Genomic DNA, 12,340 nt, shown 5'->3' on the forward strand with positions numbered 1-12,340 from the left:
TTGTAGAGATCAATAAGAGAACTTGCGTATAAATAACAGATAATTGACATCCACATAATGTTGCTAGGTTTCCCTACTTTACTAAAGGTACTTATGAAAAATACCTTTCCAACCATATGAAAATCATGAGATGATTTTTGCGGATGCTCTTTTGTAAACAAAACAAGGTCATTTTCTGAGAAGCTTTTTGATGATGTAGGGTCATCGTTATCATGCGCAAAGCGAACAAGATGAAAATCATCAACTCTTTCAACTGCAAGCACTGATAAAACACCGAAGCACATCTCCTCCCATGAAGGAATTTCTTGAAAAGAGCTTTGTAACTGCGCTTTGAACTCCTCCAAAACCAATGGCCGAAAAATGCTGATATACTCTTCAGGTGATTGAAAACAAACAGGAACTTCCTTCAACTTTCCAAATGTGCATCGACTGTCTTCACTTGCTGATGTTAATCCTATTGTTGCAAAATAATCTATCTCTAGTATAGGCTTATACCATTCATCAAGTCTTGGTGGCTTAAATCTTCTTGCTCGAGCCTCCAACCTCTGAAGATGACCTGAATTGTTTTTATTAGGAGTACTAAGATGTATAAGTTGCCTTTTTGGAACAAAAATGTTTGGTTTTGCCAATGATGATGGCTGACGTTTCACAGAATCTAGAGCAGATTCCAGTGGATCATCTTCTGTATCACATACTATTTTTTGTAATATAGTATCGTTAGTCTTTGCACTCTCACAAGCTTTATTTGACTTGTTGAAGCTGACAGCACCATCTGATGACTTCTTCAAATTAACTCTTCCGTGAGATTCTAAAGAATTGTCTATATTACATGTCGAGATTCTCTCTTTCTGCTTATTATCTACACCTAATTTTGGGATGGCAACAGATGCTAGCTTCCCCGTGAGTTGACTAGAGTTTATCTTAGATGCCGAACCATCGGTAACATCTGCACGCTGGCTATCCTTCAACATATCCTTTGAAGTGTCATTGCCACAAACTCTGTCACTAATTAGGCCAACATTTGAAGTGGTTTCATGAACATGACTAGTTACTGTTTTGTAGTCCAACTTGCACTGACCTGTACTAGTATCAGATAACATGAACTCACTCGGTGAATCTTCTTTTTCATCATCAGAAAGAACAATCAAATCATATCTGTCCTTTTTATCATTTATTGTAGATGAGTCTACGAGTTGAAGCTCTGTATCCTTGATTGGCCAAGGTTGGACATCTACAGTAGGCTCTTTCATCCTTAGAAATAATCTTTCAGAACTGTAGCTCTTTTTAATACTATTGGAAGCCTCCTTAGATAAAGAAACTGAGAGGCGGGATACTTGCTCAGTTAACTCATCCATGGAAACACTTTCTGAATTGAAAAAACATAGCATGTTGGTAAAAGATGTAAATGAAGGTAATGAAAAATTGCCATTTTTTGTTTATGTTTAAAACAAAATAAGAGTGCTCACCACATGATATGAGTTCTTCAATGGTCTTGATTGTCAATGCAATACCATTATGACATGAACCCTTCAGCAACTTCAGCAAGGAAGCAACTGCTCGTTTCCAGTATACAACTACAACTTTAAGTGATGACTTTCCCCAATCCACAAGATCATGAAGCCAAGAGAAGTCAACTGCACTTTTCAATATTCCACAGGAGCCAGACTGCTCTATGAGTGAAGGCCAAAGCCTTTCAAAGACAACAGGGAGGATTTCAAGTAAGCGAACACAAGTCATCTGAAATTACAGAGAGCTAATAATCATAAGAATAACTCCATAATAGGATTAACACTAAACCCTTTATAAAATAAAACACAAGTTCTATATCAATTGTCTGCACAAACCTATATGAATCGTATGCACGTAAGAGAGACAAATGCACTACTATGAAGCTATTATTTTTCTCAATCAGATAAACTAGAACTTGCATGTCATATCAGTTTAATAAAAGCTGAAGGAAAAAATCGATAATAAGTGCAAAAGCAGCACTAATACCTGACAAATACTGTAACCGATAGATGCCTTCCCTTCAATCAAGCACCTCTTAATACATGGCCAGGCCATTTCCGATAGTAAGCAACAAAATTTTTCTTGTAACCTTTTGTCCTTTTCAATCAATTTTTCATCCACACTTGCTGGAAAGGAATTGAACACTGGCTGCCTGAGAAATCCACCGTGAGTCGAAAATTTTGTCTTACTCATGCAGTCAGATGATTTGTCTGGCATATCTATATTAAGTAATTCGCCTTGATCTAGTAATTTGCGAAGAACAAATAAGAAGTGTTGTAACATCTGAAACTTTAGTATGACAGCATCCACTTGGACCTGAAAAACATTAAACAAAACTGTAAATAAAATCCAGACAAGATGAAACTAAAGTAACATCCCTTGAGAATTAAATTCTTCCTAAAATAGAAGGGATACATGGCTTTATTCCCAATAAGAGACAAAGAGCCATCCAAAAAGTTGATGAAAATAACTAGTAAATTCTACAGGCCTACAAAAGGAATTACACAAAACAGAGTTAAATATAAAAGACCAAAACACATCCAAGACTTGATAAATGTCCATGCTATGGAAAGGTGGTTATTAGTTTTAGACTATACAACTTTTTACAACTAGGTCCTTGAAAGTTTCAATTACAGTAGAAAAAAAGGAAGAAGAAACAACTTTGCATTAATATAATGAAGAACATAAAAAAGTTAAAATCAAAAAAGATTTCAAGTACATAAAACAAAAGAAAATACAAAAGTGCAGCCTTTTTAATACAAAATACTTTCCAAATCTATGGTAAGATCTAGGAAAGATAATCCTTCAAAGCCCTGAGCTTTATATACCCATGTTGTACTTGTAAGTTAGTAACCCGAAATTTGACATTCTTCCACAACCCTTCCACTGCAGCCTCTTTATCTTCAAATATTCAGCTATCCCATACAACCCAAAAAATAGGATATCCACAATGTAATTAAGTAGTCCAACTTCTAATTTTCTAGAAGTTAAGTCCTAAAGTCTAACAAATGTGCTCCTCGAATGTTATTGTTGCCATCATAATGTGTTGGGGAGTAAAATTATGGTCTATGGGCAGCAAAATTTTCTCCAATTTATTTCAAACAAAATTTAACCTCCATTAATAACTAAAACTACCTGCTAGGAAATTAAAATTTTGAAGAGTTAATTGCTAAAATTAGAATGTTTAGGACCAAATCATAACAAATAGTATCGTCTAAAGAGCAATAGTGCCAATACCAAAAAGAGGAAGAAAAAAAAACATACCAATTTCACAGCATGTCTCAAACCTAAGAAAACAGCAGATAATGAAGACCCAGAAGAACACAGAAACTTGAGGCCGCAAGCAAGACCCTTTGTGTCAGAAACATGTTCCAAGATGTACTTTCCAAACTGCCTCACAGCCTGAACATAAACAAATAAAATATCTTATATGGAGAATTTTATTTACGTGGAAGAGAGCATTATGTAAACTATAAGTAAATATTTTGGAAAAATGCTTTGATTAATGATTTAATTTGTTTGATTTCAGTTCCTTTTATTCTGTATTTCTTTTCATCTAAGAGGATACCTTATCATTTTCTCTCTGTTAGTCACTTTTCCTTTATGAATAACATGTGTTTCTTCCAAAAAAAATAATAATTTTACATAATTACATCATTAGAATCCAAAAGGGTAAGGATCAAGCTTTCGCCCATCCTTGGTTCCCAAGTCCACTGCTTCCGAAGTTCACCGTGCCCCACCTGAACTAAGAAATGTTCTGTTAACCTGTATCACACCGCAGAAATTTTACACTAAAGATAAGTAAACTGCATAAATTAAATGGATTATATAACTTGAATTACCAGAGTTCTTGTACAAAAGAGCCATAGAAAGAAATCAAATATGAATATTTATGATAATGTACATCAACGATATTAAACAAGTGAAACACTTGACCTGATGAATGCTCGAATTAGGGAAAGTGACATTGTTGACACTTTAATTGAGTTTTTCTGTTCTTTCACATCCCCGCCATCATCAGAACCAGTAGGAAGCTTCCACCCAAATGTTGTAGAAATTTCAGAGGACAAAAGCCATGTTCTAACTGGAACTGCCAACTCTGAATTTAATTCAGACTCTACCATAGAGAAACGAGACCGAGCCCAAAAAACAGCCTTCCAAAATGATGGGGGAAGAACCAAGGGATTGATATCAGCAAGGACATCAATCCATAACATTGGAATGCACATCCATTCTCCAAAATCCAGAGATACAATTTTGCTCTGTTTGCTGAAGTCACTCCAAGAACTATCATACTTCTCCTCAACATCCTCGGAAAATAAGAGTCTAATATTGTCGTCCTCATCATCATTCAATTCATTAGAGAAACCTCTCCCAGGGCTTGGTGGCGGGCAGGAACTTAGTAATGAACTTATTAGGACAGCAGCATCAGATACAAGAATAGTTTGTATGAGATCTATGGCAGGTTGTCTAAGAGAATTGTGAAGTGAAGAATCCTTCAGAGATGAAACTAGAGGAGGGCCCCTGTCCAATGACAATGAAATGAGTCCGAAAATACTTGTGCACAATTCTTAACATATTCAATCAATGAAAAAGGTGACAGATACAGACAATTATCGAGCTAAGCCATTGATGTAGACCACTGAGGGCTACTTAAAATTCCTTAAAAACAATAAAATGCATAAGACAGCTACAGTCAGAAAAGTAGTGAGCAGTGCATAAGTTCAGCCTTTGGTATGTTGATGAATTTAAAAAGAGAAAGAAAACATCAAGATCGATTGTCAACATGAGCCATGATGTATGTTACACCCTTTTGCTTTGCAGAGAGAAGGAACAAATAACCAAAAGATTTATACACGTTAAAAAAAATTTTGTCACCCACTTCAAGAATAATTACATTTTCTTTAAATACTCTGAATGAATAGTGAATACAACCTTTTCTCATTTCTAGATCTTTCTCCCTGGCTATAAAATTGTTTCCTGTGGGAATTTCTGAATATTCTCATTGATTGATAAAATGAGTTACAACCTATTTTATACACAAGAAAAAGATATTCCGTCTAATTCTGTTGTGAATAGAATTAGCTACAAACAAGAAAAAAAGACTAAAACTAATAAAACTATACAAATAAATAATAATAAAATAAAATAAAATAACAATAATACAAAATACGTATTATTCCTATTTCTGATATTTCTACACTCCCCCTCAAACTGACTTGTATATGTTATACAAACCCAGTTTGGAATTGAAATCTTCAAAGCTTGTTCTAGGTAGGGCCTTTGTTAGGATGTCCCCAATTTGTTTTCTTGTGGGAATGAAGTTAAGTTGAATAATCTTTCTCGGAGATGAAGTGTCTGTCAATCTCTACATGTTTTGTTCTGTCATGATGAACTGGGTTCTTAGCGATACTGATTGCAGCTTTATTTTCGCTATACAATTTGAATGATGTAGGAACCTCAACGTTTAGTTCAATTAATAGTCTTTTAATCCACATTCCCTCACAAATACCCAATGATAGTGCACGATATTCTAATTCTACACTACTTCAAGAGACCATTGACTGTTTCTTGCTGCACCAAGTTACTAAATTACCCCAAACAAAGGTGCAATAGCCACTGATTGAATGTCTATCAGTTAATTTTCCTGCCCAACTGGCATTTGTGTAGACTTCTATGTCTTAGTTGTTATGTTTCCTGAAGAGTAAACTGAGGCCTGGTGTCATTTTTACGTATTTCTCAAGATACGATGAACAGCTTATAAATGATCCTCACAACACTATGCATATATTGACTTACTAAACTGAGAGAGAAAGCGATATTCGATCTAGTGTGAGAGAGATAGATCAACTTTCCTACTAATCTTTGATAACTCCCCCTTTCTACTGGAATTGGGAGGGTCTACTGGCTTGCTCCCAATCATTCCAATTTCGTTTAAAAGATCTAGGATATTTCGTTGACAAATGACCTTTGGATCGGACGACCTCCATTCCAAGAATATATTTCGAAGTTCTTAGATCTTTTACCTCAAATTCTGAAGCAAAAGATCTCTTAAGATTAGAGATCTCAACTGAATCATCTTCAGTTATGATTATGTCATCCACGTAGACAATGAGAACAGCCAGTTTTCCTATTGGAGAGTTTTTTACGAAGGTGTGATCGACTTGGCATTGAGTGAAACCCACTTTTACAACTGACTTTGCAAACCTGTCAAACCATGCTCGAGGTGATTAGTTCAAGCCATAAAGAGATTTTTGGAGTTTGCAGACAAATCGCCCGCTAAATTTTCTTCACGCTTGGTGGAATCTCCATATAGACTACTTTGAATTCTCTATTCAAGAATGCATTTTTTACATCCATCTAGTATAACGGCCAATCACAATTCACATTAAAAGATATCAAAATTCTAACTGTATTGAGTTAGGCCAGAGGACCAAACATCTGTTGATAATCAACACCATAAGATTGACTGAACCCCTTAGCAACCAAAGGAGATTTGAACTTGTTGATACTCCCATATAAATTGTACTTGACAACAAAATTCCACTTACATCTGACTGTCTGTTTTCCAAGGGTAACTCAGCAAGAATCTGTGTGCCCCTTTTTCTCAAGGGCATTGATTTCCTCATCAACGACAAGTCGGCAACCTTCCATTTGGGACCTTTTAAAGCCCATCAATGCTTGTAGGAATTTGAACAAGATCAAGAGATGAGACAAAGGATCGATATCAACATACTTCTCGATAGGATGATTGGTGCATGTTCTAATACCTAGATATTAGTGGAGTTACCACTAGACAAGAAGGTAATAGGGTGCAAATGGATGTTTACAATAAAATATAATGCAAACGAATCTATTGAGAGGTACAAAGCTCGGTTAGTTGCCAAGGGTTTTACTCAAATTTATGGAATTGACTACACTGAAACATTCGCCACGGTTGTCAAACTCAATACAATCAAAGTATTGTTGTCACTACCAATTAACTTGGATTGGGAATTGCATCAAATTGATGTAAAAAATGCATTCTTAAATGGAGACCTAGAAGAAGTGTACATGAGTCAGCCTCCCGGTTTTGAAGAATCTCCCAATACAACTAAAGTCTGCAAGTTAAACAAATCTCTATACCGTCTAAACAATCTCCTTGAGCATGGTTCAATCGCTTTCTAAAAGTATTCAAGGGACTTGGATACATGCAAGGTCAGACTGATCATACTCTTTTTATCAAACACTCAGGAAAAGGGAAAATGGCAGTTATGATTGTATACGTGGATGACATAAATGTCACCGGAAACCTTATTGAAGAAATTAATCTAATCAAGGAAATGTTGGCAAAGGAGTTCGAAGTTAAGTCTTGGTGCACTCAGATATTTTCTGGGAATGGAATTTGCTAGAAGCAAAAAAGGGATTTCTATGTCCCAAAGGAAATATACTCTGGATCTCTTGGAGGAGACAGGATTGCTTGGTAGCAAGCCCAACAAGACTCCAATCGAACTCGGAGACAAGAGGAAAATGTTTGGAGGAAGCCCAATTGACAAAGAGAGGTACCAACAGCTAGTAGGGAAACTTATCTACCTCTCCCATACAAGACCTGCTATTGCTTTTGCAATAAGTCTAGTCAGTCAGTATATGCATAATCCATGTCAAGGACATCTCAATGTTGCATATAGAATTCTGAGGTACCTCAAGCAAACACCAGGAAAAGGTCTTATCTTCAAGAAGACAATTGAGAGGAAGGTTGAAGTCTTCACAGATGCAAATTGGGCTGGGTCAATTGATGATAGAAAGTCTACATCTGGGTATTGTACTCTTGTATGGGGTAATGTAATAACATGGCGAAGTAAAAAGCAAACAGTGGTTGCAAGAAGTAGCGCTGAAGCAGAGTATAGAGCCATGGCCCATGGAGTGTGTGAAGTAATGTGGATCAAACGCCTACTAGAGGAGTTGAAGATTGAGTATGAGGCCCCTATTCAACTTTACTGTGATAATCAATCCACCATCAACATTGTTCATAACCCTGTACATCATGACCGAACTAAGAATGTAGAGGTGGATTGTCATTTCATTAAAGAAAAAATTGATGGAGAGATTATCAGCATTAGATATGTGCATACAAATCAACAGCTAGCCGATATTCTCACAAAGGAGTTATCTGAACGAGTATTTGATTTCCCAGTTAACAAGCTTAAACTCATCAATATCTATAGTTCAGCTTGAGGGGAGTGTTGACAGAAAGGAAATCGAATCACATTAATTAGTTTCCTAATTTTGTGTCGTTTCCTATTTTAAGGGATTTTTTCTATATATTCTTTATTCTATTTTATTCTGTATTAAAGAAATTTGATTTGTAAATACTCTATATAGTATCAACTCTAGGTTGTAAAAAACACCAAAAATAATAATACAAATATTATTTCTCTTCATCGTATTCTTTATAAAATTATTAATGTATTTTAAAAATATATAAATATAATTTGATGATCATTAGATGATAATTGGATCGATTCAATTCTATTATCCATTGGACCAGATGTCCCATCCAACAACCGATCCGATCCAATTATGATTGGATATCCAATTCTATTGGATCGGTTAGGATTGGATCGATCGGTTGTAATTGGATCGGATAACTTTCTACACACCCCTAAGCAGGACACTTCCAAAGGTGCACTTCAAACATATCTAGTTGCTGCCAAAATCGATTAATAGTATTATAATATTGGGTGACATCCGAATCTCCCTGTTTGAGATCAAACAACTTGGTTTCAGTTTCAACAATTTTTGAGGTGTTTCAAAACTTGAGTATGTATCACGAGTTGCATCCCAAATATCTAGGGCAATCCAACAGAGAAGAAAATTCCCTCCAATTTCAGGAAGCTAAGGCATTGCTATTGTTCTCGCTTTGCCATGGATGATAGGAGGGATCCGTTTCTTTGGGCTCCACAACTCCACCAATGAGTTATTCATCCTTACCTTTACCAGAGAAGTACATGATGACAGATTGAGACCATTGAAGAAAGTTCTTACTGCTAAGTTTGTGATATGTGATTGGGAGAAGAAAGCTGTCAAGAACTTGAGAATGATTCAAGGCATGGGACTGAGGAGGAGCAAATCAATTGGAGGAATCGGTTGTGATGGTTGAGGTTGAGTCGACTGGAGGGTTTATCTTTGCCTATGATGATTTGGTAGTCAAAAGATAGAAAGAATGATAAAAAAATTAAGGTTTTTATCTTTTAAGAACGAGGGTTTTTTTATACTAGGATGTCGGCTCTAATAGAGTGATACCATGTGGAAATTTCTAAATATTCTCATTGATTGATAAAATATGAGTTACAACCTATTTATTTATACACAAGAAAAAGATATTCCCTCTAATTTTGTTGTGAATAGAATTAGCTACAAACAAGAAAAAAAGACTAAAACTAATAAAACTATACAAGAAAATAATAACAAAATAAAAAAGGATAACAATAATAGAAAATACGTATCATTCCTATTTTTGATATTTCTACATTTCCCAAGAGGTAAAACCGGCAATAATAATAAGAAAATTTGTGTAGAGAATGGGAGAGCTAAGGGTGTTCATAAGATAGTCGATCCAATCCAATCTGTACGTTCTAATCCAATCCAATCCGCTAAGTGTTGGATTGAAAATTTTAAAATTCACACTTGTGTGAATTGGATGTTATTTATCATGTAATCGATCCAATCCAAGCCACGCTTAATTATATTTATTTTAAAAATTACAAATATATTACTAATATTTTAATGTAATAAAAGAAAACTAATACATGGTAAATTTATTTTTCAAAACTTAATATATAAAATGTATATATTGTATACAAAAGAAAACATATTCTAAAACTATAACCAATCTTTCTTTTCATATAATGCTTTTCTCTTCCTTGTTATTTTTTTGATTAATTATTTTAATTTGTTGTTAGAGACATAGATCAACAACTTATTTGATTTAGTTGTTAAAGAATTAATAATGAATATTTTATGTTTTATATTTAAATGATTTTGGTGATGTCAAAAAAACAAATTTTAATTATTATTAAATAATTTAATATTAAAAAATAACCGATCTAATTTACACTATTGTAGATTGGATTAGATTTGAACTATTATGCGGATTGGATTAGATCGAAAATATGAAATCCGCAATTAGTGAGAATTGGAAGCAATATAAGCAAAGTAAGGCTGATTGTTGGATCGGATGAACATCCCTAGTGAGAGCTACTATACTAGTCTTCATGTGTTTTGCTTTGTTGGGGGCTTGTAACTAAGGAAAACTCATTTTTAGCTTTGAGCCAGTAGCGTTTTTGTTTTTGTTTCTACCAAGTTCTCCCTTCCCCCCTTTTTTTTTTGTGAAAAGAAACAAAAGTCACACATGTGATCTATTTATGACTAACCTCCTCCCATATATTGAGAGCCCTTCGCTTATAGCGGAGGAAGAATGGTTACAAAAACTGGGTATCACTAAAACCATACTGATACCAAGAAGAAAAAAGAACTAGAGATTAAAAAGAAGTTACAAGAAAATATTCCTCTCTCGTTAAGACAGAAAAGGAATATCTTTAAATCTGTTTACATCATGAAGCCAAAGAGCTACCCACTATACAATACAACCTTGTCTATATATTTTTTGTACTATCGTTTTCCTCCACCATTAGCAAGGACTCTCAATAAACTTGGCAGGAGGTCAACCCTAGATTTTGATCTCTCTTTTTCAAAACAATTAATAATAGCAAAATCAAGCATACATGAAATCAAGTCAAAATCTTAGAATTTTGGTGATGCTAATTACACAATTTAAGAGAAAGCTATGAAACAAGTAAATTGATTTACATACCACATATGTGCACATTCAAAAGGGGGGCAAGGCGGGTTCATCGCATAACCTCGGTGCACAATAAAAAGGGATATCTGAAATCAAAATTTCTTGATAAATAATAAAGATCATTCTGAAAACACATTTTACTTATTTGTAACATTGTTCAGATAATCTGGATATAGAAGAATGTACCTGGCGAGCCTTTTGCCTTGTCAAGACACTGAAGTTACTGCTCGCAGGCACCTGATGAAGGAGAAAATAGAGAAAATGCCTACGCTGCTTCTCGTGTTCCCCATCTTGCAAAGCCTCAAGAGACTGTCATAGTTTAACTTGTAGCAAGTAAGCATGCTAAAGGAACCCATCTAGGATATACAGATGCAGAGGAATTTTAAATAATAAAAATGAAAAATTCTCAAAACATGCCTGCAGAAAAGGCTGAAAAAGATCAAAAATGTCCTTATGGCTTTTCTCATTTCTTGAATGAAAACACTGACCCAAAAGAGTATTGCGCATCACACTTGGAGACAATGTAGACCTCAGCCAAAGTTTACAACCTTAAGCAAGCCAGAACAAGGAATAAAAACAAAATGTGTGAAGGAACAGCAATAAAAGATAGTTATGTTAGAATCATGAAATATATATTCACATACATACATATACTTACTTACCAAGAATTTCAAAGAGTAGCCTCAAGCATGTAACTGCATGAGAGAAATCTACTGAATCACCACTAATATGGTTAAGTACGATATCAAGAAAAATAGGATAGCGCTCTAATATGCCTTCTTCAAAAGCTGGAGGTTCTAGGAATCCAAGCCTTCAGTAAAATAAATACACAAGTAAATAAATAGCCAGAAAAGTGGTAAACGTAACTTTAAAGCAATCAAATGTCATTATCCACCAGTTCCTACAGTGATTTGATGCCAAGCCAAATGGATACACGATCCAGCTCTGCTCTTGGTCTTGAAGTCTTCGTGGCAGATGGCAAAGCTTCTGCCTCTAGAAAGCTGATAAATTTCTTGATCAAAGGCTGTAAAGGTTCCACGTCTGTTGCTCTCCTACGCACAAGGAGAAGAACAATTTAGAAATGATCAATGTTGTAAAAGTACATTCTACATACTGGTAATCAAAAGTATTATGACACTCTCAATGCAACAGTGAATAAAGAATAGTAGTATCAACCAAAACATTCAGTTGACTGAATCAGCAACACCAAGAACCACTAGAATATTTAAACAACCCCTTCTCCTATCCCAACAAAAAACAACAGCAACAATAATAATTGGCCTCAAAACATGCCAGAAAAGAGACCGTCAAAAAGCAGCAACTTCAACACAAATTAATTGTAAATATTAAGCCTCAAGGAAGACCCACACAATAAGAATACTATTATTAATAACAATACGAAAACAGTACCTCAATTTTCCCATGGATCCAGCTAACCGATGACCAACCGAGCGTACCCTTCTTTTAAAAAAAAACAATGCATAAACACCC

At 35.0% G+C, this 12,340-nt stretch overlaps 1 protein-coding gene across 2 annotated transcripts in view; it reads right to left on the reverse strand.

The window, feature by feature from the left end:
- LOC115715063 (uncharacterized) overlaps positions 1 to 12,340 on the reverse strand; it is a 28,959-nt gene that overhangs the window by 13,168 nt on the left and 3,451 nt on the right. The window contains exons 4-15 of one of the 2 annotated variants that reach the window (XM_030643857.2): positions 12,260 to 12,339; positions 11,755 to 11,901; positions 11,512 to 11,660; positions 11,267 to 11,397; positions 11,036 to 11,158; positions 10,862 to 10,935; positions 3,946 to 4,533; positions 3,663 to 3,774; positions 3,274 to 3,411; positions 1,996 to 2,325; positions 1,467 to 1,737; positions 105 to 1,366 (exon numbers count right to left, since the gene is read on the reverse strand). In XM_030643857.2, coding sequence (XP_030499717.2) covers positions 105 to 1,366; positions 1,467 to 1,737; positions 1,996 to 2,325; positions 3,274 to 3,411; positions 3,663 to 3,774; positions 3,946 to 4,533; positions 10,862 to 10,935; positions 11,036 to 11,158; positions 11,267 to 11,397; positions 11,512 to 11,660; positions 11,755 to 11,901; positions 12,260 to 12,339 — 3,405 coding nt within the window. The remainder of the gene's footprint in view (positions 1 to 104; positions 1,367 to 1,466; positions 1,738 to 1,995; positions 2,326 to 3,273; positions 3,412 to 3,662; positions 3,775 to 3,945; positions 4,534 to 10,861; positions 10,936 to 11,035; positions 11,159 to 11,266; positions 11,398 to 11,511; positions 11,661 to 11,754; positions 11,902 to 12,259; position 12,340) is intronic. The other variant, XM_061113361.1, reaches the window with a different exon arrangement.

This window comes from Cannabis sativa, chromosome 4 (genome assembly GCF_029168945.1).
Source record: "Cannabis sativa cultivar Pink pepper isolate KNU-18-1 chromosome 4, ASM2916894v1, whole genome shotgun sequence".
Classification (NCBI taxonomy): Eukaryota; Viridiplantae; Streptophyta; class Magnoliopsida; order Rosales; family Cannabaceae; genus Cannabis; species Cannabis sativa.